A 26,099-nucleotide genomic window follows, 5' to 3' on the forward strand; every position below is an offset into this window, starting at 1 on the left:
AATAAATGAAATAAAAATTTAAAAACATGTTTATTGAGCATCTGCTATATGCTCAGCTAGAAGCTAGGGATACAGGTGCCAGAGTGAAGAAGGCACACTGACGTAGAAGCATCATCTCATTGGGTGATTACATTTCACTAAATTGTTGTATTTAACAACCAGAACACTACGTGTTATGATAAAGGGAGCAATCAGTGTCCACAGAAGAAGTAGTTAGCCTAGGATGAAAGTTAACTTTCTGTATATGAAGTTCTGTAACTGTCGGAAGGTATGCCATCTTTCCTCGCTCTTAGAAGCATATAAATATTAATGTTAAGCATCTTCATTTCCGTTAAGAGGAAAATATGTAAGAGCTAAAATGCCTTCTATAAAGGTCTCATTCCTTTTTTGTTTTACTTTGTGATTTCTAAGCAGTAAAAATATTTTTCTGCACTTTATTAGGAGAACACAACCTCAAATATAGGCATGTGAGGATAGATATCTAAAGCCCTTAAGTATTTGATGCAACTGTTTAATTTGTACACTTGAATTCTCTGCAAACTCCTGATTGGAAAGGCTCATTCTGGTAGCTTCATAGTATCAAAATAGAGCCATGAACTAGTGGATTAAGATATCTGGTCTCGAATCATTTTTGTGGGAACCAGATTAGGTTAGTATGATATGATATATAATAGAGAAAAAACATACTATTCTAGAGGAAGGCAGAACTTGTATCTCAAGAACCTTAATCTTATTGGATACAAAGAAAAGGCAAACTTTTGTGTGCTGAGTGAGCCAAGCCCATTGCATGAGTTAGAATTCAGATGACATAGGCTGACTAGTATATGTGATCCAAATGTTAATTATTATTTTCAAAATTCTGTACCATTGGAGATGTTGACACAAGGAGATCTCTAGCTGGCTGCTATTTTGACATGAATGTGCCAAAATGGAAGGTCCAGAATTAATGAAGTGAGAGTCAAAAGCAGCCGATGACACCAAAATAGTAAAGCATGCAAGAGCTTCAACTTCAATGAGTGTCAAAGCTTTCTTTTTTGGGGACTCTGTCACATGGGTCATTTTCTTAATTGAACACCTGTACAAAGGATAGCACATATTTGTACATTTCTGGCACCAAAAGGTGGATAAGAAAAAAATGATGCAAAATAAAACTAATTCAGTGATGGAAAGCTTACCGAAAGTTTCTACATTTACAAAATAAAAATATTTAGTGATGTGAGTAAAGCCTACCCAAAGATCCACTGTAATCAAAGTATTTGCATAGAGCTTCAGAATAGTTTTTGGACATCCTGATGAGAACTTGTAACCTCATTATCTTGTGACTTAGATGTTTTCATTATTCTGATTTTTTTACAAGTTCCTATTAAATTAGCCTATATATGGCTATTTCAGAGTAAAAAAACTAACTATTGAAATGGAAGAGTGCTGTTCATCCATGTGCAAACATAGCAATGACAGACCTCGTATTCGGTACCATTTTATGGCTGGTCTAAGGGCACCATCGTAGCCTGAAGATGTACCGGAAAAGATCTGAGTTGTTTCTGAATATAACAAACTTTTTAAGGATGGTGGACACTCAGTGCCTTCATCCAGGCCCTGCATTGTCTTTCCCTTCTTTGTTCTATTATAGTAATATTTTTTAGAAGGTATTTTTTCTATTATGCTTTGAGTCAGTTTAAAAAAAAAAACTGGTCAGTATAATTGAGGAAAGGACATCTTTCAAATGCAGCCACAACAACTTTATTTCTGAGAACCAAAGTCATGTTCTGCCCAAGTCACAACATAGTCAAAATCTGAAAATAAAAACTGCAGTTATAAATCAAAGTACTCCTTTCTGTGTAGTCACACTGACGCATGAAGAATGCATTGACTTTCTTCAGTTTTCTCTCTCAAAACAAAGTATAATGAAACCAGTCTGAAAATATAAAAGTAACACATGTTCATTGTCAAAATTTCAGAGATTTTGGAGTTCCCTAGTGGCTCAGTGGGTTAAGGATCTGGCATTGTCACTTCAGTGGCTCGAGTCGCTGCTGTGGCATGAGTTTGATCCCTGGCCTGGAAACGTCCACATTCCATGAGTGGAGCCAAAGACAGTTCAGAGATTTAAAGAAATAAAAGTCCTACCACATGAAAATAATTATTGTTAACATTTGGGAAGGTGACCCTGCAGTCATATTTTTCTGTGTCTCTATTGCCTTAGTAGACAGTTTACTATTTCTATAATGTCACCCTTGCTTTGCCTCTCGGTGAACACCCTCCCAGAGACTGATGCAGTCCACTCTAGTGAGCGTATGAGATTTGACACAGTATGTATTTTTCTATTATATTATACAAGTATTACATACATATTATGTGTATTATCTATATACTTTATATAGTACTTTTATAATTTTATTAATATGTATACTATACATCCTATATACTTTACATATACTTGTATAATTTTATATATATAAAATTATATATGGGAGTTCCCGGTCGTGGCGCAGTGGTGAACGAATCCGACTAGGAACCATGAGGTTGTGGGTTCGGTCCCTGCCCTTGCTCAGTGGGTTAAGGATCCGGCATTGCCGTGAGCTGTGCAGACGTGGCTCAGATCCCATGTTGCTGTGGCTCTGGCGTAGGCCAGCAGCTACAGCTCCAATTAGACCCCTAGCCTGGGAACCTCCATATGCCGCAGGAGCGGCCCAAGAAACATCAAAAGACAAAAAAAAAAAAAAATGTAATTCCTAGGAACACACTGGATCTTTAAAGGAATTTTCAAAGTATTTGTTTCCAGCTTCCTCTTTTCTGCTTTTCTTTACCTGCCATCTCTCTGTTTTAGCAGTACGTTGTACCTCTTTTATAATCTGTTGAGCCTTTTGTTTTTCTCTGACGTGCATGATGTTTCCTGATATCTTTTTTGGGGGGCTGGACTTGGCGCATATAGAAGTTCCCAGGCCAGGGATCAAATTGGAGCTGTAGCTAGCTGTCTATGCTACAGCCACAGCAATGTGAGATCTAAGCTGCATCTACAATGTACACCACAGCTCATGGCAACACTGGATCCTTTAACCCACTGAGCAGAGGCCAGGGAATGAACCTGCATCCTCATGGATACTAGTCAGGCTTTTAAACTGCTGAGTCCCAGTGGGAACTCCCAGTTCCTGCTATCTTGAGAGTTCTTTTAGGAATAGAGCATTGTGGTGACGAGCTTGGGCTCTGAGATGGGCTTCTTGGGTTCAAATACCAAGATCGCCCCCTCCCGACTAACCTTTCGCTGATTACTAGGTTAGGGCTGTGTCACTCATGTCTTCAGAGGTAAAGTGACAGTCATAATAGTTCTTACCTGAAAGGGTTGTTGCAAGGCTAAAACTAGCTGATACCCATAAAGTGTTTAGAATAGGTCTTAGAAAATAGTAAGGATTAACTAGTAATTGTTAAGAATAGTATAAGAATGCTACTTTTTATGATTTTATACTTAAAGAGCTATGCATCTTTGAGACAGTCTGCATAGAAGTTGAAAAATGGTATTAACTGGAAAAGTTAGGGCTACTGGAAAGGCTACCAGGGGAGTCTTCTCTCATCTCTGCTTTGCTAGTTTCTCCTGCAAACCACACATTTCTGTGAACTTAGGTCAGCAGAATATCTAAACTTGGTGGACCTGTTCACTGTGTCAGACCAAGTATAGGAATAGAAGCTCTGAACACCCAGCTTTCATCTCTATTCATCATTCAAACCTACCAGGGATTTCCCACCTTGGTGCAGTGGGTTAAGAATCTGACTGCAGCAGCTTGGATTGCTGCAGAGGCATGAGTTGGATCCCTGGCCTGGCGCAGTGGGTTAAATGATCTGGCGAATGTCGCAGGTGCAGCTAGGATTTGATCCCTGGCCCAAGAACTTCCATATGCCATGGGTGCAGCCATTAAAAACAAACAAACAAGAAGAAAAGAAAAAAATCCCACTGGCACTGGCCAGAAGTCCTGGCTTGTTTAATCAAGCCTGTATAAGCCATAGGGTGCAGGAGAAACCAGAGCTGAGGTTCTCAAGGTATTGAATTAAAATCCCACGCATGGGACTTTTTTGAATAACATACTTGGAAAATAAGTTGGCCAGTAGAGATTAGCAGTATAGAATAGATATTACTATTTTGTCTTTTTAGGGCTGCACCCGTGGCATATGGAAATTCCCAGGCTAGAAGTCTAATTGGAGCTGTAGCCACCAGCCTACAGTACAGCTCACAGCAACACCAGATCCTTAACCCACCCAGTGAGGCCAGGGATCAAACCTGTGTCCTCATGGATACTAGTCAGATTCATTCCCGCTGAGCCATGACAGGAACTCCTAGAATAAATATTATTAAGACAGAAAAAACTCTATCTTCACTTGGGGTGCTATAACAAAATACCACAGACTGGTGTAAACAACAGATATTTATTTCTCATTGTTCGGGAGGCTGAATGTTCAAGATCAGGGTGCCGGCAGATTCAGTCATTGGTGACAGCCCCTCCCAGGCTGCGTCCTCACATGGCCTTCCTTTGGTGTCCATGCACGGGAGAGACAGAGACAGAGAGTGTTTCCTCGTATAAAGATGCTAATCTCATAATGCGGGCCCCACCACCAGGACTTCATCAAAACCTAATTACTGCCCTGAGGCCCCACCTACAAATATCGCCACATTAAAGATAAGAGCCTCAGTGTTTAAATTTTGAGAAACATATTCAGTCCACAACAAACTTGAGTAAAGAAATAAAATTTTCTGTATAGTTATACAAATGCCATGGATACTAGAGGCAATTTCTATACGTTAATGAAAAGTAACTCATTGAAAGTCATCAACGACTTGACTTTAAGATTTCATGGCACTCTGTGTATTTTTTTTGTAACTGAAGTGTTATGACAATTCTTATGTTGAAATTTTATGTTTGGTAAAATCCTGCTTCATAATAGGAGTCATTTTTATCCGTGCTAAAACTCAGCTTAGAAAGAAACAAAGAGAAAAACAAGAGGGAGTTCTTTGGAAGTGCAGTGGGCTAAAGGATCCAAAATTTTCACTGCAGTGGCTCAGGTTGCTGTTGTGTTGAGGGTTTGCTCCCTGGCTGGGAACTTCCACATGCTGCAGGCATGGCCAAAACAAACAAACAAAAAGGAAAAACAAAAGATATTTTTCTAGATGCCTTTTCATTCTCATTTAAAATCAAACTTCTTAAAAGAAATGTCTACACCTGTTGTTGTCCAGTTTCCCACTGAAATGTTCTAGTGAAAATAGTGATTTCTTGTCGCCAAATCTATGACAGGTTCCAGGTTCTCAACTTCCTTGTCAGCAACATTTGAAACCACTGATCCCTCCCTTTTTCTCCAAACACCTTCCAGTCTCTGGCCTCCAGCACCTGCACTCCCTCAGCTGCCCTCATCCCTGGGCCCCCTTCTCAGCATCCTTTGCTCGGTCTTCCTTACCTCTCTGACCTCAGATTGCCCCACGGTTAGTCCCTGCATCCATTGTCTTCTTGAGCTAAAATCCCTCCTCAGTGATTGTGTCCCAACTGAGGGCTTCACAAACCATCAACATACCAGTGACTCCCAGGTTTCCATTTCCATTTGCAACATCTCCACGGAAATCCAGCCTGGTGTGCCCAGCGGGCGAATTTGACATCTCAGCTGGGATCTGTCAGACCCCTCGTGTTTCCACAACGGAAGGTGGTGATCTGACCAAGAGAACAAAGCTGGGTTTAAAGGAAGTGTGCCAGCAGCACTTAGTATCTGCGAAAAAAAGCAATTACTTGAGATAAAAGCAATATTGGGTTTTATTTCCGGGTTAAGAATTCACTGGCCCAGAGCCTACACCCTTTATACCTCCTTCCTTCTCCTTCCCCCTCATACCGTGCCATTCTTCTTCTCCCTCTTTTTTTTTCTACGTGGAAATTCCTAGGCCCGGAATCTAACCTGTGCCACAGTAGAGACCTGCGCCACAGCAATGACAATGCCAGACCTTTAACCCACTGAGCCACCAGGGAACTCCCACATTGTGCTATTCTTAGGAATATGCAAGGGGAAGGCATGGGTCACTAGAGCAATTTTAATTTGTGCAGGATCATTTCATATACGAGATGCTCAGACAAAAACAATTGTGTTTTCTCCTCAGAATCAACTGTGTTCATCCCCCAGGCTGAATACTCCATTGAAGAGGACATTGGGGAGCTGTTCCTTCCCATCAGGAGAAGCGGAGATGTGAGCCGGGAGTTGATGGTGATCTGTTACACGCAGCAAGGTAGTACCATTTGTGCTTGAGCTAGAATGTTCTCCCAGAGCTGTAAAAAGCCTCTTTAAACATTGTCGGAGCCATAGCCTTGTGCCATGAAGGTTATACTTTATTAGTACAATGTTCATAAAGAAAAAAAGCATTCATGCAAAAATCTTTCTTCGCTAGTGCACCTTTGAGGGCCTGGAGGGACACTGCTGCTTATTGAAAACAGTTCTGGTTCACTTACTTATTTACCCTAAAACTTAGGGCTTTGGGGATGGCAAGAAATTGATGTCCCCTCCCTCACTCAAGCCTGCTCAGGTAGAAAGGCAAAGATATTAATTTCAAACTAGTTCAAAACTCATTTCAACCAAATTTCAGCATGTTTGTTTTGCTCCTTGAGTAGGCATCATCTGAAAGGTGGTATTTAGGTAATACAAAATTAAAATTACTACATAATATTTATGAATGTACTTAACACCTTTCTAAGAAACAGATTTCTCCAAGGATGTAAAAGAAAAAGTTCATAGATGCACTTGATCCCTGAGCAGACTTTCATTAAAATTTTCATTAATCTATTCTGAGTTGAAAGGCAGTAAAGAATAGTGGTCAAAATGCAAATTTCAGGATCAGCCTTGGGCTCTGGGTCCCAGAGCAAGTGGTTTGACTCCTGTAAACCTCAGTTACCAAATGTGTAAAACCCAATTGTGTGGTTAACAGGATTAAGGAGGCAACGCATGGAAAGCGCTTGGCACTTAGCCTGCGCACAGTAAACATTTGACTAATAGGAGCTGTTATTTGGTATGATTGTGTTGTTCTAAAAGACCGCTGGCAGGAAGTCAGGGAAAAAATATTCGAAATGTAATATTCATCCTATGCTGGAGACCACTAGAAAGTGACTCATGATGCTACAGCAGTATGTAGGAGCTATTGCAGTTTCCAGGGACGTTCATAGGTACGACGCACCATTAAAATGCTGCATATGAAAATAATTTTTTTCTGGAAATGTTACTGACCTGGGTTCTCAGCCTTCCTTAATCAATAGAAAGTGCTAAGAGGCCAGACAAGAAATTCAGGCAAGACTTTATTGCAGCAGTTGAGCAAGTGAAAACAAGCAAGAGTTTCCCCTGCTCGCTCAATGGAGGGGAACAGGCAAGCTAGTTGCTTCTATGCGGTGAGAGTAGAGGTGGGTCCAGGGGTTGGACCAAAGGGGTGGCTTGGGTGGTCTGCCCACCCCTTTTGGTGTTGTGTGCAGGGGACATGCATAGTACTCTGCTTTTGCTCCTGACACCCTGCTTTGCGCCTGACACCCTGCTTTGCTCCTGACACCCTGCTTTGGGCTCTTCGGAAGTATCAGTCGTTTTTCTGTATCTTCTTGCCCGTCGTTTGCCCCACCTTGCATGCCCACAGTTATTTTTAGTTCCCTTATAGTTTGTTCGTATTTTGTCGCTCAAGGAGATGTTTGTCGAGGTGCAAGCACTGCAGCCACTGCAGCAAAGGGTCCCAGGCCCCGCCTCCCAGGTCCCAGGTCCCCGCCCGTCTCAAAATACCCTTGTAGACTATGCTACATAAACCCCTTTCGGATCTTCGGCCCCAGGAACAGCAAGAGGAACGGTGCCCACATCAGTGCTGTCCTATTCCGATTACATATCCCGGCCCGAGGACCACACCAGTGTTATCCGCTTCGACAAAGACGAGCGGGAGAAAATGTGTCGGGTGGTTATAATCGACGACTCCTTGTATGAAGAGGAGGAGACATTCCGTGTTGTCCTGAGCATGCCCATGGGGGGGAGACTCGGGTCGGAGTTTCCAGGGGCTCAGGTTACAATCATCCCTGACAAAGACGATGGTGAGTACTAATTTACCCGAAAATTATTCCTCCCACAGGCAGACCAGTGTTGGGCACAACCTTCGAAACAGAGAGGAGAATGCAAAGGAATTTTAGCATGCGCGTTTATTTTACGCTTGATTTTATAGTGTGATGAAGGTTCTAAGTTGGCCGCATCACTCGATTTGCCTTTCTTGATTGAGTGTTTTTAAAGGACAAAGTCACACCTATATGTGTTTTCTCCACTGTCCAGTTTTTACAATACCGTTTACCATTCGGCGATATTACACTTTCATGGTGAGGAATTGAAGCGATTTTGATAAAATGTATTTGTTTTGCTTTGATTGTAAAAGCTGGTGTTTTGTAACTTTTAATCTCCGTGTTTGAACTCATTTAGTAAAGAAATGTCTCAGACAAGTCTATTAAATGAATAGGACGGTAGTACATATATGGAAAGTTAAGGGCAACAAGCTGTTCCCTGCTTCCCAAAAGGAGGTTTGTTTATCCTAGACTACTTTTCCTGAGGAAACCAGATTACCATGAAGTAATCCCTTTTTCTGGACAGAAAAAGGAGTGCAAGGGTCTTCATCTTTGCATTTCAAGGAGCAGTCTGTGCTTTCTTTGAGGAAGGAGGGAAATAACCTACAAGGGAAGGGCTGCGATGGTTAAGTGATCGTTAAAGGAGTGTTAAAGTGGAGTTCCCACTGTGGTGCAGTGGGTTAAGAATCTGACTGCAGCCATTCTGCTTGGGTTGCTATGGAGGAGCAGGTTCAATTCCCAGCCCAGTGTGGGGTTAGAGGATCTGGTGGTGTGGAAACAGCAGCGTGCGTCACAGCTTTGGCTCGAATTCAATCCCCAGGCCTGAAAGCTTCCATATGGTGCAGGGCAGCCTTAAAAAAAAAAAAAAAGAAAGTGTTAATATGTCTTGTGAGCTTATATTCTGTGCCAGGCCAGCACTGGGTTCTTTGTATCTTATCCTCCTAATAACCTTGTGAAATATATAATAATGTCTCTTTTTTCCTGAAAAGTAATGAAGGGAGTTCCCATTGTGGCTCAGCAGTTTAAGAACCTGACATACTGTCCATGAAGATGCAGGTTCGATCCTTGGCCTCGCTCAGTGGGTTAAGGATCCATTGTTGCTGCCAGCCATCGTGTAGGTCACAGACACTGCTTGGATCCTGAATTGCTGTGGTTATGGTGTAGACCAAGAGTTGCAGCTCCAAATGGACTCCTAGCCTGGGAACTTCCATATGACATAGGTATGGCTATAAAAAAGAAAAAGTAATGAAAATGAGAAATAATTCCATCAAGAGGGATTTGAAGAAAGTCTTGATTTCTGTCTTAAGCTTAGATAATATCCTGTAGCTTTAGTTTATTAGTTTAATAAGCAATTCTGTTTTGTATTTTGTATTTTTTTGGCCACACCCACAGCATGTGGGAGTTCCTGGGCCAGGGATCGAACCCATGCCACAGCAGTGATAATGCTGGATCCCTAACTTGCTGAGCCACCAGGGAACTGGAAAAAACGGGGGTAGAAGCAGTATTGGGACAGAACACTGAGTTCATTTAGGATGTGTTAGTCTGAAGAGCCTGCGTGACTTCAACGTGCTGGCTGTGGCGTCGGCAGATGGAGATGTGGGTGTGGAGATTAGGACAGACTTGTGCACTAGAGAAGTTCAGTGACAGGTCCTCTCTACTGATAACAATAAAAGGCATTCAGGAGGATGAGATGGCTTAAGAAAACATGCAACAATGGCCCTCGTAGGATTTACAATACAGACAGATTTTACTTGGATTTTCATATATATATATATATACATATATATATATATATGTATATATATTTTTTTTTGGGGGGGGGTTGTCTTTTTCTGCCTTTCTCTAGGGCCGTACCCGAGGCATATGGAGATTCCCAGGCTAGGGGTCTAATCGGAGCTGTAGTCACCAGCCTACGCCAGAGCCACAGCAAGGTGGGATCCGAGCTATGTCTGCAACCTACACCACAGCTCACAGCAACACCAGATCCCCAACCCACTGAGCAAGGCCAGGGATTGAACCTGTAACCTCATGGTTCCTAGTTGGATTCATTAACCACTGTGCCATGACGGGGAACACCTTCATATATATATATATTTTTAAAAGGAGCACATTTCATGAATGCTAAGCAGAGAATGGGAAATGGTGACAAGAAAAGTGGTAGGTATAAGGGTATGATGATCCTGGCAAAGAAAGTGCTAAAAAGAATCTAAGGATCAAACATGTTTTGGTGTCTTAAGTGCTTTCAAACATTCTTAAATTTGTAAAGTCTATCATGCAACGAGCTAGGTCATTGTCTTGGTTCGTCTTCTGCTATTCAAAGCTTTTTAGGTGTTATTTGAGGGATTTTTTTCAACATGTAACTATTTCACTAATTTTTCTTTATTTTATTTTTTTTACAAGATTTTTAAGTAATTGGAAAACTCAATCCCAAACTTATTTTAGAGGAGTTTGCATTGTGATCATCTTTGTTGGAATACTTCATGTCTTATTAGCTTTGGGGTGAACTTTTATTAATGTCCCTAACCTAAATCTCAATCTCAGTGGCAAATGAGGACTTTACCTATATCACCTATATTTTACTAATTTTACGTATATTTTTTCATTTTAGAAGTCAACATCTTATGATGTAAGTAGTTTATGAATGAAAGTAATACTACTAGCCAGAAAGTCTATGCAGACTTTCACCCATGCATTATGGAAAGAAGAAAGAATGCCCAGTCTAATGGGGAGGAAGTCAGATTTCATTCTTGTGTGATAATACAGATACTAACCGTTGTCACATTTGAACCCTTACTATGTATAAAGAGTTTTACATGAATTATCCAGTTAAATCTCAGAACATCTCTGATGTAGAGAGTTATCTTCTCCACTTGATAGAAGGAAAAGATCAGACGTAGAGAGGCTAAGAAAACGGCCTAAGAGCACACAGACACAAAGTGTTGGGTGAATGTCTTAAGTTTAGATCTATTTAACTCAGCTATGATGTGCTGTAATGAGTCTTGAAATTCCTTTAAAGGATTAAAGTCATACCTCATGACATAACTGAAGGGAGACAATTTGTCATAGAATCTAGGGAAGAATAATCCCAATATAAGTCAGTAGTGGTCAAGGAAGGGATGTTGTTTTCAGAGGTGGCCAATTGCTTAGTTACTAAAATTGTAGGTGGTTGGCGTAGGGGACGTGGGTAAGCCTGCTTCACAACATGGGTGAAATATCCCGCGTGACTTTCCAACATTTTTTGCTCTGATCACTGTGTCCGTTTCTGTGGTGATGGGTATACCAGACAATAACCAACCAAACAAGTGTCCCCTGACTTAAAAAAATAAAACAAATCCTTTGTAACTCTTTAACTCAGAATAATCTGAAATTTTTAAAAAGTGAATTGATTCTCCAACACTAGCTTATTCCTTAGTGAAGTTCGAGGATGCCGTTTCTGTGCCTGCAGAGTGAGCTGCCAAGGCCTGGACCGAAAGTGGGTGATTTTTCTTAGATGCAAATATTTGAAAATCTCAGCTGGGACCAAAGATTTTCTCTGTACCAACGCTTAGCTGTATGAGATAGAGCAGGGGCTGGAAGGACAGAAATATGTGCTGATTACATCTGTTTTACATCTTTAAGAAACAGTTGCATCGTGATTGGAAGGGACCTACACATGAGCAACATACAGACACGAGAGCAATGCTCTCCTCCGTGAAGATACCCTAAGCATCTTCCATCAATGTCTTCAACCCTCAGCACTTCAGTAACAGTTCCAATTTTATACTACAGCACTTGTTTATTAGGAAGTGTATTACTTCTGTACTAACAATATTTCACCTGTCTTTGCGGTCAGTCTTTGGAAATTAACTAAGGAATATTTAAGCTGAATCTGCTTTTCTGCTTTTGTGTGCACCCCTGCAGGGTTTTAGCTAAGTGGGCTTGCTTCCTCGACCACCCTGGAAAAATTACTGGGCTAGTAGATAGGAACCAGAGACGTGTCAAAGGCAATGTGTGAGCCCTGTGGTTAATGGAACTCAAAGGTTAAACCAAAATAATTCATGTATGAGTTAGCCTAATATCTATAACTACTAACATTTTAAATATCACAGTTTCCCCAAGTGCTGGCTGCAGCCATAGAAAAACACACAGCTTGTTTCATCTGGTAAAGTTCTCTGTTAGGATGCCTCATGCTATTGTGAGTGCTACAGAATAGAAGATACAGGGTAGAATATATATTAAAAATACCCGCTGCCAGTACAATACGAGGTGGGCAGCATAGCGGTGGGTGCCGTGGACTCTGTGGTCAGCCCGGCTAAATGCTTTTCAGCTGTTTGACCTTGAGCAGGTTACCTAACCGCTCACCAATAATAAAAACTGAGGCAGGAGTCCCCGTCGTGGCTCAGTGGTTGGCGAGTCCAACTAGGAACCATGAGGTTGCAGGTTCGATCCCTGCCCTTGCTCAGTGGGTTGATGATCCGGCGTTACCATGAGCTGTGGTGTAGGTCGCAGATGTGGCTCGGATCCTGCATTGCTGTGGCTGTGGCGTAGGCTGGTGGCTACAGCTCTGATTTGACCCCTGGCCTGGGAAACTCCATATGCCGCGGGAGCGGCCCAAGAAATGGCAAAAAGACAAAAAAAAAAAAAAAAAAAAAAAAAAAAAACCGAGGCATAACACAACCACGCTCAGGGTTTGTGTGCCTCCGTATTAAATGAAATCATCCAAGTAGAAGGCTTAGCATATCTAAGTTGTTACTATAGGTAACCGTCATACATGACTATCCATTGTGGTTGTTGTTATGTGACGTCTGTGATGACACACATGATGTCTGTGGAGCTCTGGAGACGCATGCGTTAGTAGTTTTCATACTGTCGACAGTGTGATCTTACCCAGTGTTACAACCTCCACGTCTTAGAACTGCCCTTGCAGACGACAGGGCTGCAAGTTGACACTCTGCACATTTGAGAGGTGAACCGGCCCCACGTCCTGGCACCGTCCCTGGGGCTCACTTTCTCATGAGCCATAAGGTCATTCCTTGATGTAAATTATACAAAATGCCTAGCTGTTCTCATAAAGAACGCAAGAGGCTTTGCCTTTTCTGGTAAAAGTGGTGAATGTTTTCCTGAGACTGGCCGGAGAGATTTAAGTGGCTGCTTGCCAAACCCGTGTGTATGTGTGTATGTGCACGCTCAGAGGAGCAAAGCTTTTCACGCCTTTCCTGCTGGGGAGGGTGCACTGGTTTAACAGTTTCAAAAAGACCAGGGGGTCCACCATAGCACAGCAGTCAAGTCCTTTAGAGGCGGTGACTTTAGGAGGTTGAGTCAAATGTACCTCCATTGCTAAAGAACCCACTCCAGCAGCCTGAGACGCTGGCTCACTTGCCTCTATTTTTATATACTCCCTGCACTCAGCCCCGCATGGAGCTGTTCCCCGTTGACTGCGGGCCCTCGGAGCTTTGAGTCTGGCCAGGTCCAGAATTAAGCAGAGTGGTACCAGAGATTGGGACCAGGTGGGCCTTCCCAAGGTCAAGCCCAGAAGGCTTCCTTCTGGGGCCCCTCTGATGCATAGTCAGTGTATGACTCACACATTCACATTCACAAGTCCAAACCATGCACTATCTATCTACAGTCTATTGCTGAGAACATAGACCTCATAAAATCCATTACTAAACAGACAACGGCATCTCTTTATTGTATTAGAATGAATAACTAAGAAAAACATTTTGCGTTGCTGTGGCTGTGGTTTAGGATGGCAGCTGCAGTGCTGGTACGACCCCTAGCCTGGGAACCTCCATATGCCGCAGGTGCAGCCCTAAAAAGGCAAAAAAAAGAAAAAAGAAAAACCCAAAACAAAACAAAACAAAAAACCCCACAAAAACCGAAAAAAGAAAAAAAGAACATTTTGGGGAGTTCCCATAGTCGCTCAGTGGAAACGAATCTGACTAGCATCCATGAGGACGCAGGTTTGATCCCTGTCCACGCTTAGGGGGTTAAGGATCCAGCATTGCCATGAGCTGTGGTATAGGCCACAGATGCAGCTTGGATCCCACATTGCTGTGGCCTGTGGTGTAGGCCAGCGGCTACAGCTCTGATTCGACCCCTAGCCTGGGAACCTCCATATGCCTTGGGTGGTGTGGCCCAAAAAGACCAAAAAAAAAAAAATTTTTTTTGGAATGTTTCTACTACTTTCTGACTCTGTTGGTATCTCAACCAGTCACTAAAGAAATGTGAAACTTGTTAGTTGGCTTCCCTAAGAAACCTGTCACCAACTGGAAGTAGTTCTCCTCGAATTAGAGGTCCTGACAGGGCCACCAACTTCTCTGTATATCTTCCTTCTTCTTCACAGATAGATGCTACCTTTCACAGGAAGCTGGTGGGTTTGATGACTTCCCTGAGAAGCAGGCCTTCACTCTGCCTGACTGAAGCGGATATTTGCATCTCTTTCTGTCTCCGCTTATTCCTGGGTTATAAGTCACAAACATACCATTTTCATCATTGGCCTTAAATCCTCCTTTAAATGATGTCGAGAAACTTGCTCCTGACCTTGAGAGATACCAGATTTTATGGGTAAGATCATTTGATAAAACCAGTGGATGACATCATGCTACAAATAGTCGCAGTGATCATCTATAGGAGGATATAAATGTACCTAAAATTAAAAATGCCTCCCTCCTTTCTTTAGGCCTTTTTGTCTTTTTAGGGCCTCACCCACAGCGTATGGAAGTTCCCAGGCTAGGGGATGAATCAGAGCCATAGCTACTGGGCTACACCACAGGTGCAGCAACGCCAGATCCAAGACACATCCATAACCTACGCTGCAGCTTGTGGCGACACCAGATCCTCAACCCACCGAGTGAGGCCAGGAACGGAACCCGCATCCTCATGGATACTAGTTGGGTTCTTAACTCTCTAAGCCACAGCAGGAACTCCTCTTTAGGCCATTTTTAATGATTTGAAGCACTAAAAATTGTGGCTAAGACTTTTCCTTCACACGTGTAGAGATATAGAGCATCTTTTTGTCCTTTCTCGAAGAAACAGGTCTTCATTTGGCCAGAGTGAAACAGCCAGTGGAAATAATGGATATTTAAACATTTCTTTAAAATGTTTGCTGAGCATCTCTAAGGCACCAGATGCTGTGCTGGAGTGAATGAGATGGAGGCTTTGTCCTGCCCTCCCTCCACGCACATCAGCACCATGCAACACTCAGGAGCCCCCTCCTGAGCAGCCAGCACTCCCCAAGGCACCAAGGACACTGAGGTGGACAAGACAGGCCCCATCTAGAGAGGATCCCGACAGAAAAGAGGCAGATACAGAAAGGCCCCTGATAAAATCATGCCCCATGCAGAACGGGTGCTTTCAAAGGGGCATCCAGTGCGGCTGGAGGTTCCGGAGCAGCCACACAAAGAACCAAGAAGACGGAGTCCTGGGGGTTGGCAGCCCTCCAAATTGATGTGCATTGTCCCATGTCCCCCCAGGCTGTGACAGCCTCGTAATTGTGAAGACAAGTGTACCATCCGGGTGAGCCCAATCACAGCGCAGGTCAGCAGTCACTGAGTTAAACCCAGTCCTGTGAAAAGAAATAAAACGGTTCATAGAACTTTATGAGCCAGGACTTAAAAGAAGAGTCAAAGGAGACAGAATATTGACATTGAGAGGAAAAATAGCTTTCTCTTTCCACTTCATAGGGCTGAAATAGATCTCCGCTTCCATTTCCCGGAGGGTGTCTCACAAACAATCTGTTTCACAGTCTTAGGAAGGATGCCACAAAGCTGAAACTCTGGTCAAAATGCCAACAAGAAGCTCCTTCTTCTTCTTCTTCTTTTTTTTTTTTTTTTTTTAAGAATCACACTTATTCAGAGAGACGGTTTTCAGGACTGTACTCACAGCCAGGGAACGTTTTTAAAAATCCCAAGCCATGGGGTCCTTCACCTCTCGGTGATGCAGAGGTGATCCTATAAGGACAAAATAGAGTTATGAGTAGCCTAGATGCTGCCTTTACGCTTTGTGAATCTGCCAGGCATTGTCTCCAGCTCATCTCCTGGTGACATACTCTTTACACAGCTGAAGAGGTACAGAGACCGATACCCACTTTCAAGGGGATCGTTAACCTCCCAACACATCTAGCCTGCGGGTCTTCCCTGACATGGGTCCAGGCCACATGTTTTGAAGTTCTTTAGAATGTCAGTGCCTCTTCATGGCTCTATAGACTGGCTCCCGTGCAGTAGACGGGAGGACAAATAAACTATTAGCAGGAGATGTTTGATTAATTCCCTGAGGAGATCGTCGTTACCTCGTTCAAAACAGGACCTCCCCTGACGCTTCTGTGCGGAGGGCAACTCCGTTAAACCCTTGTGTTATCATTATGGGAGACCCAGTAATTAAGTTAGCATGGAATCTGTTTCTTTTCTTCCTTGTCTTTTGAAACAGGCAAAGTCACATAGGCATCTGAGTCGCCGGAGAGCCTTAGCTTTTGAAAGAAATCAAAGCCAATCAAGAAAAAAAAAAAAAAATAGAGAACAGTTAGTCCTTGCTCTATCCAGTTTTCCTCCTGTATTCTTTTTTTTAATGTATAAAACTTTATTTTTATTTATTTATAAATGATTTTTATTTTTTCCATTATAGCTGGTTTACAGTGTTCTGTCAATTTTCCACTGTACAGGAAGTAACCCAGTCACACATACATACATTCTTTTTCGCACAGTATGCTCCATCAGGCTCCATCATAAGTGACTAGATATAGTTGGATTCCTAATCTTGGTGACTAATTCCACTATGACTAGATTCCTCCCTCCCACTCTCCACCCCAAATCCTGGATTCTGTCTGCTTTCTCTCTCTGTAAGTTATATCCTTACTATCTTTGCCCATCCGAACAGACACCACAGACACTGCCTTGCCCAAGGCAGCTTCGTATCTGGCCTAGTCTTCTGCAGTTGCTGACGAGAGTCTCTGCAACCAGTTTGCACGCCTCCCCACATGCGTCCATCCTCCAGACCCCTTAAAGGCGTATTTTATTGCTCCCTCCCCTTAAAACTGAACCCACCTCTCATGTGATAACTTCGAGGACAGGGTTCCAATCCCTTAGCTTAGCCCATATGACCTGGCTCTTGTCTTCTGTTCTCCCCGTTCCCCCATCTCCTCACCCCAGTAGCATTCCAACCATGCCACATTCTCCGCAGTCCCTAAACACATGAAGCTGTCCTCTCCTCCTCTGTCCTAGCTCCATGCTGCTGCTTCTGCTTGGAAGGTCCTCCAACTCCCCCGCCTCCATCTTTCACCTGTATAACTCATAAGAAGGCCTTAAAATCCAGCTGCTAAAATAATTCCTAGCAATAGTAGCTCACACTAACTGAGCACTTACTATGTACAGGTAATGTCTAAGCACGTTGTGGCAACCTTCTGATTTTGTCCTTTAAAAGAAAACACCCACAGGAGTTCCCTGTGGCTCCGAGAGTTAATGATCCAGTGTTGTCACTGCAGCTGCTCAGGTCACCGCACTGGCACAGATTCGATCCCTGACCCTTGAGCTTCCACATGTTGCAGGGTGCAGCCAAAAAACCCCCACCCACCATTAAAGAATGGGGAGAAGTGAGAGAAATGAGAAAAGAACCAGAAGAGTGTGGTGTCCTGGAGAGAAAAGGATAAAGATATTCGGAAAGACAGGTGAGGTCCACAGTGTTAAATTCTGCAGAGACCAAAAAAAAAAAAGACGACAATGATTCGCTGATTCGCAACATGGGATTGGGTTTTGCAACAAGAAGGGCACCAGTCAGCTTGGAGAGACTATTTCTGGACCATTTTAGAGGCTGAAGCCTGTATCAGTGAGTTTCGAAGTGAATGAGAGCTAGAAAAGTGAAGATAATGGAGAGTCTTTCAAGTTGTGCTCAAGGGAAAGGAAGAAAGGAGAAACTTTGAGATCAAATAGTGGTGCTTGTGGTCCGGGACTAAAGTGTGATAGTATTGAGGGAAAGAGTCTTTGTGATGGCTTTAGGTTGGAAAGAAGGAATGAAGAAATAGATGCAGTTGTATAACGAATAATGCAGTAAAATCAGGTAGCACAGTCAAAGCAATTAGAATTACTTCATGCGTGGAGAGGCGGCTCGCCCCTGGGAGCCCTGTGCCTGGTGCCTAATCCTGGCTCCGTCTTTTAAGATGTATCGCCTTGGGGCAGTTACTTAACCTTTGGGTATCCAATTTCCCCCTAATCGCACCCACCTCCTAGGATTGTTTAGAAGAATAAGTAAATTAGTCTAGGTAAAGCACTTAGAACAGCAGTGTGTTTAACCACCATTGTTAGTATTGTGAAGACAAGGGGACAATGGTGTGTTGACTTTTTGTTTCAACTATGAGACCAGAACTTCTTCAGAGACAAGGGCTGTCTCTCTATCCTTATGTCCAGCATGGAGCACATTGCCTGGCCCATAATAGGTGTTCAATAATATGTATCACCTGGGCAGATGAACACATGGGGGCAGGTAGGTTGGCCAAGGCCACCTTTCTTAATATCCCTGCTTTTACTTACTATTTTTATAATTTTTTAAATTCAGACAAAAAAAGTATAAAGCTCTGTCTATCAAAAAAGCACATGTCCTGTGTCTATAAAATGCCAAAACAGCTAAGAGCAAAATATGTGCCTTTGAGCTCACTTGAATTTCTGCTGGTCTTTCTCTGAAAACCAGTGGCTAGTCTCCCATCTAAAGGCTGCAGAGAGGCACTGCCATTGCTCCGGAAAGCTCTGTCTGTTTCAGGGTATATTCAGCTGTTAGAGGATAGACGCCAAACAGCTTCTCCATGGCATTCTGTTTATCTGAACACTGATAGCCTTGAATTGGCTTTTAACATTCCCCATAGAAGCCATTTCTTTAGCTGTCCAATTCCATTACCAGCTCCCCTCTGAGTTACCTTGCAACCACTTAGCTCACACCACTCAGCTCCAACTCAGGGCTGCTCCTTTTATCTCAGGAGGTGATATGGCTTTATTTTTTTAATTTTGATTTTTTTCAAATATCAGACAGCTCTTCATTCTCTATACACTGAAATTAAACAGAAGTTTAAAGGGCTCAACACGATGATACCGTAGGACCCAGGTGTGTGACTGAGCACACTTTATCTGAATATGAGCAGTCACATGAAATTCATAATGCCTCCATTTTTGTCATCTGGGTTTATGGTTTCTCCTTAGCTGGCAAACCCTTTATGAGAAAGAAGAGGTTTCTCACCCCTGATTTTCCTTGAGAGGGGGCAACTGTTTTCTTTCTAATAAAGAAAGGAAAAATCCACATAAACAGGTCGTGTGAATGTTAAATGAGAGAAAGAGCTGCCAACTGGTCTTGTTACGGACCGGAAAACCACCAGTCGGAGATGGCCAGGAAGAATGTGCAGACACCTGAAAGCTTAGGGATCTGACTTGGCACAACTGGACTGAATTATCTCCGCATCACAGCCCAGAAATCCAAGAACCAAAGAGGCTGGCTTCGCCAATGACAGGCATTTCAAAAGTGACAGAAAGGGGACTAGGACTCATGGCTTGTAGGATGGTGTCCTGTGTTTTTTCCCCATCACACTATGCGAGGATGGAAGACTCCTGGGACCCCTTTTCAGGCTCTCCTCTGGGGAGCAATGGAGCAGAGTCGGCCGCTGCTACTGAGTAACATTCACAGGGAAAACCAGAGAAGGAGGATTCCTACCAACTAGGGGCACATCTCCTCGGCTCGCAATGGCACAGCTTTCACCATTCATTCTGGAGTCCCTTTCTTTGCTGCCTGCAGGCATGTTTCAAGTGTCAATTGTTGAACAGTCTGTGGTCAAGGTTATTTATTTTTCGAGTGTCAGCCACATGATTTTTTTCCTGAGACCTCACACAGACTGCGGTTGACACCCCGTTGGCCATAATCTTTCTCCGTTCAGCTGTCGGAATTCCCACATAAGTCACCCTGATGTCTCCACGGTTTCTGAAATCTTACTTAGGAAATTCACTTTAGTCAGCAGGAATAAAAATGTACATGAGGGCCTTCTGATGGGTGATTTTTGGAGCAGTCACAATTTTAAAGGAATGGAGAATTTAAGCAGAAGGTGACGTCTCATTTTCTCTCTCCCTACAATGGTATGATCCTGGTTTTTTTAATGAAGAAATTTATCTTTACAATTGAGGAATACTGATCTATAACGTATTTTAATTTTCTCTCACCTGGAATATTGTGTCTTTCTCTTTACAGCGTCTCATTACACATGGTTAAAGAAACTAGTCTAAAAGTGTTCACTTTTCCATATTTTTAACATTTTCAGAGAAAGTACTACCTAGTGAAAACATAGATTTCGCAGTCTTCCAGTCGTATATTTGAAATCCTACTTCCACTACATGTGAGCTGTGTGACCTTGAGGCAATTATTTAATCTGAGTTTCAATTTCATTTTGTTTGTAAACAGCAGATGAAAATCATGCCCTTTTATGGCTGTTGGGAACACGATAGGCAATATAACAAAGATTCTAGAGATTCTGATGTGACCTGAGGAGGCGAACACTTGGGAAAAGCAGCTATTACATATTACTCCTGCGTTAACTTGAATGCTAATTGGTGTGTTCTCACAAGGTGAGCTTTGGAACCGCAGTAATTCCTTGGAATTAGACATTCTGGAAGCAGTGTCAGTCTTAGCGTTGTGTCTCCACACATGTTTTTATGACCTCCCACATGCCATGCTTCTCGTCGGAGTTTCTGGAAGAGCAGTACCTGGTTTCTGCCTTTGGGGAGGTCTCTGTCTCATGAGGGAGCTGGGTGAGGGAAAGTCCTTTGACCGCAGCGTGACAAGTGCAATGTGAGGAGCGTGAGAAGGAGCCGAACCTGACGGTGGTCAACTGGCCCGAGGTTATGTGTGAAAATGGCAGAACACAAGCTTTGCAGGACCTAGGGACTCTTAGGTAATGATTTTCTGGAAAGCGTAATAACTACTGAGTTCCCTAGAGAGCGTTTTCATCCACAACACCGAGAAATCCTGCAGCACGTTGGTAAAAGTGCCAGAGTCTGTTAGGAGGGGAAAATGCTTCATAGATTTTAACAATTCAAACAAAACAAAAAACCGCAAAAAACTAACAACAACAACAAAGATTTTAACAAGAGATTTTAACTGTAGATTTCTGCTCTATAATTAATATTCTTCTTTTTTAAAAAGATGATGTATTTATTTATTTATTTTTCCTTTTAGAGCTGTACCCATCTGGCATATGGAGGTTCCCAGGCTAGGGGTCAAACTGGAGCTGCAGCCACTCCAGATCCGAGCCCCGTCTGTGACCTACACCACAGCTCATGGCAACACTGGATCCTTAATCCACTGAGCAAGGCCAGGGATCCAACCTGCATCCTCCTGGATACTAGTCAGGTTCTTAACCCACTGAGCTACTATGGGAACGCCTATAGTTAATATTTTTCTTAAATCTAATATTGTGAAGTTATGTTTAATGGAAATATGTTCGGCAGATTAATTTTTGCTTAATATATTTATTACAAAATTATGACATGAATACCAAATAGAAATGCCTCCAGTAAATGGCCGTAGCCTTCTCTCCCTCTTCAAACTCACACCTTCCCCTCGAGGTCACTTAAATGCAATGTGTGGCTTTTCTGTACACACGGTTCCCTGCACATATTTTCTTTCTACGTTGATCAGGAGTGATTATTGTTATAGTAAAGGAGAAACTAGCACATATACTAGAGGGACGTGGTTTGCCTTCCTTTCCACATATTGACTATTGACCTTGAACTCCTGGACTTTGGTTTCCTCATCTGTAAAGTAAAGATAATAAGAGTACCTACTTTGCAGGGCTGTTACTGCTCAGAACAGTTTGAGCACACTGCAAGTGCTCAATAAATGTTTGCTATGCTACTTGATCACATTATGCATATTATGTGACCTTTATTTCACCTAACAATATATCATGAAAAGTTTTTTGTGTCAGTGCACATAAACCCTAATCATTCTTTGTAGTGGCTACATAGTGTGTTCTGCAGTGTGGCTATAACCTATTGAACAGTCCTAATGATGAGATTTTTTTCAGATCTTTTTCTGTCACACACATGGAGTAGTAAATAGCCATTTTCCCTTGTACAGCATATCATTTATTTGCCTGGTATTTATCATTCTGTTCAGTTTTAGATGCCGTAAAGAATATGGTTTAGGAAATTGTAGATTGAGTCTATTGAGTTGAGAAATGAATTCATGAGACATTACCAGGTTTTCCTCCCCCGGCCCCATTTCTAAGATACCACATCATGTAGGGTAGAAAGGAAAACTTAAAAGAATTTAAAAAACACTCTTCTAGAGGCAGGGTCTCAAAATATATTTGTTGAATAAAGAATATTCAGGACCTTCTTCAAATGATACCTGACAGTGAAGACTCTATGACTGTGACCTTTAAATTCTATTTTAAACTTGTATGGACCCCGAAGAAGACAAAATCAGAGTTTTGGAGCGAAACTAAAATGGCAGTAGAATCTCTGATAACATTAACCTTTTTTTTTTTTTTTTTTTTTTTTTTTGGAGAAAGGCTTACCACGTAGTCTCAGATGAAATCTTGGGAAGATTCAGTCTGTAAGTTATGAGCGTTTTAGACATGTACTGACATTTCTTTATTCTTTCTGAGAAAATTATAGTTGGCAAGAAAAAGAAATGTCAAAACATGCCTCTAAACTGATATATACTCTTAAACATATATTTGAACTTTATTTTTTTCAGCAGGAATTTTGAAAATGCTTTTTATAGACTATATATGAGGTCATTCTTAAGAACATGTGTTTATGGGAGTTCTTTTGTGGTGCAGCAGGTTAAGTATCAGGTGTTGTCACTGCTATGGCTTGGACCACTGCTGTGGCACAGGTTCAGTCCCTGACCTGGGAACTTCCAAAGGCTGTGAGTGCAGAGGCAGAAAAAAAAAAAAAAAAAAAAAAGGGAGTTCCCGTCGTGGCGCAGTGGTTAATGAATCCGACTAGGAACCATGAGGTTGCGGTTTGGTCCCTGCCCTTGCTCAGTGGGTTAACGATCCGGCGTTGCCGTGAGCTGTGGTGTAGGTTGCAGACATGGCTCGGATCCTGCGTTGCTGTGGCTCTGGCGTAGGCCAGTGGCTCCAGCTCCGATTCGACCCCTAGCCTGGGAACCTCCATATGCCACGGGAGCGGCCCAAAGAAATAGCACAAAGACAAAAAAAAAAAAAAAATGAAAAAACCATATTTATGTATTTAAAGTATTTCTTGAAAGAAAAGTAGGGAAGGAACCAGTCAAAAAAAAAATTTTTTTTCTTTTCTTTTTTGGCTGCCCCTTGGCATATGGAGTGCCTGGGCCAGGGATCAGATCCAAGCCACAGTTGTGACCTGTGCTGCAGCTGGCAACATCAGATCCTTAACCCATTGTGCCAGGCCAAGGATTCAAAGTTATTTAATTGTTTTAAAAGATGTTATTTATAAGGGGAAGTTCATCTGTTTTTTTTTTTTTTTTCCTTCTTTGTTTTCCTATTTACAAAAGTAATAAGTGCTGCTTGGGGAAAAAAGGTAAATGTATAGCAAATTAATGTATGGAAAAAATACGTAGCAAAGGAGGTAAAAGTCCCCTCAAAATCTCATTCCCTAGGAAATAATCAGCAGTTTGATATATATTCTTTCTTATTTTTCTATGCATCAATAACATATATTTTAATGAAATGAATTATTTTATGCATACCATTCTATAACTGCCATGTAAACATTTCTCTACAGAAATGTACAAAAATAATACAACATAATATGCGCTCTATCTAAAATTAACCAATGTACTGTTTTTCATAGTTGCCTCAGATCTTTTCAAAAAATCCAACACTATATAAAAAACGCAGGTCTCCCCTCGTGCCATTCACCCATCACAGTCCTCCGAGGCAGCAGTGATTATAAATTGGAGCAATAATCTTTTTCCACTTGTTTAAAAAGTGAAATTAAACTAGCCTTGAGTTTTCAAAATCTGGTTATTGTGATGCATTTACATTAGGTTTTTTTTTTGTTAGGGCCACACCCATGGCATACGGATGTTCCCAGGCCAGGGGTCAAATCGGAGCTACAGCTCCCAGCCTACACCACAGCCACAGCAACGCCAGATCTGAGCCACATCCTGTGACCTACACCACAGCTCACGGCAATGCCAGATCCTTAACCCACTGAGCGAGGCCAGGGGTTGAACCTGCATCCTCATAGATATTAGTCGGGTTCGTTACTGCTGAGCCACAAGGGGAACTCCCTACATTAATTTTAATTATCCATTCCCCTACTGACATTTGGGTTTTACATGTGTAAATAATGTTGCATTAAACATATTTGTAAATGTTTCTTAGAATATAGGTTAGAACTTTCTTAGGCTCTATCAGTTCTACCAGATATTGCCGAGTCTCTCCGAAGTGATGGGATCAATTTGCATTCCTACCAGCAGCATCTGAGAATGTCTGTTTTCTCACATGGCTCAACTATTTGGGTTTTGCTAATCTTATGAGGATTAAATAATGCTTCACTTTAAGATTATTTACATATAACAAAGTTTTCTGAGAGGCGAATGTATATACAATTTTTCAGTTTTTCCATTTGCTCTTGGAATTTTGGTTGTAGATTTATGGGAGTTTGAATTTATTTTGGATACTAATCTTTTGTTGTGGGGGTCAAGGATATGTACATTCACTAAAGAAAGATTATGTTACAATTTTTCTATGTATTCCTACTAAATTGTTTTGCCTCATCTATCATTTTCTGAGCATTTTACAGTAAAACCCCACCATAATTGTAGATTAATCAATGTTTTCCTGAACCGGAGTCCCCATCTTGGCATAGTGGAAACAAATTCTTTTAGGAACCATGAGGTTGTGGGTTCGATCCCTGGCCTTGCTCAGTGGGTTAAGGATCCGGCGTTGCCGTGAGCTGTGGTGTAGGTCGCAGACGCAGCTCGGATCTGGCGTTGCTGTGGCGAAGGCTGGCAGGTGCAGCTCCGATTGGACTCCTGGCCTGGGAACCTCCATGTGCCGAGGGTGTGGCCCTAAAAAGACAAAAGACCAAAAAAAAAAAAAATTTCCTGAACCTTGTCAACTTTTACTTTATATTTCTATACAAATTCAAGATTAACATTTCATCTGGGTGGGTTTTTCTTTTGTGTTATGTAGCTAGAGTTCTTCTGTATTAATGATTTTGCTTTAAATTGCGTTTCCACCTTTGTTGAAGTTGCTGCACCACCTTGCTTTTTTCCGCTTGGCTTAACATATGCCTCTTACATCCTTATATTTTTCATGTTTTCCTCAGATTCTGTTTACAGCTATTTTTATGTCTTTCGTCTTTTTGATCCAGTCTATCCATTTTGAATAAGTTAAATAGTTTACATTATTCTCATTACGGTAATACACTGGGCTTTGTATTTGCAGTTTCTGCATATGGATTTTTTTCTTTATTTCCCTCTCCCCCCCAGTGGCTCCTCGTTATGTCAAGAAAGTTTTTTCCTTATCTTTTGCTATTTTTATTCTCTGCTGGGTTTCTCCCTTTTTGGTGCTCACTCATAATTTTATTCTCTTAAAAAGACAAGAGTTTGGATCCTCATCGAACTCCGTTTTTAACTTCCTTTCTGTTGTCTCAAGTTCTAGTTTCATCGTTAAGTTGGAAATATCCATTATGATGATTACTTAGGCTTGCAATCAATAGTTAGTTGGATTTACCAGCATATTTTATTGATTGGACAGTAGAGTTTCTTGCATCTAGTTCTTCCCTTTGACCTTACTTTTCTTCTGTGCTTTTAGCATCTTCTCGGTGTGCATCCGAGGGGAGTAAAAACTCTTTGTCTTTGGTGGCCGAAAATATCTGTATTTGGCCCTCATTCTTGAATTCTGTTTTGTCTTGGTTTCTGTGACTCCAGTGTTGGTTCACCGCCTGTCTCATTGCCTTTTGTCTCCACTCACCACTCTGATGTCCTGTTGTTCTATTTCATTTTTAGTTCATGGAGATGCCCTCTTTTTTTTGAACATCACCCTCCCTTTCCTTATCAAGTAGAAGAATG

At 42.0% G+C, this 26,099-nt stretch overlaps 1 protein-coding gene across 4 annotated transcripts in view; it reads left to right on the forward strand.

The window, feature by feature from the left end:
- Positions 1-26,099, forward strand: part of FREM2 (FRAS1 related extracellular matrix protein 2) — a 341,111-nt gene that overhangs the window by 273,165 nt on the left and 41,847 nt on the right. For all 4 annotated transcript variants that reach the window (XM_021065218.1, XM_021065216.1, XM_021065215.1 and 1 more), the window contains 2 exons: positions 6,122-6,247; positions 7,818-8,069. In XM_021065218.1, coding sequence (XP_020920877.1) covers positions 6,122-6,247; positions 7,818-8,069 — 378 coding nt within the window. The remainder of the gene's footprint in view (positions 1-6,121; positions 6,248-7,817; positions 8,070-26,099) is intronic.

Source organism: Sus scrofa, chromosome 11 (genome assembly GCF_000003025.6).
Source record: "Sus scrofa isolate TJ Tabasco breed Duroc chromosome 11, Sscrofa11.1, whole genome shotgun sequence".
Taxonomy (NCBI): domain Eukaryota; kingdom Metazoa; phylum Chordata; class Mammalia; order Artiodactyla; family Suidae; genus Sus; species Sus scrofa.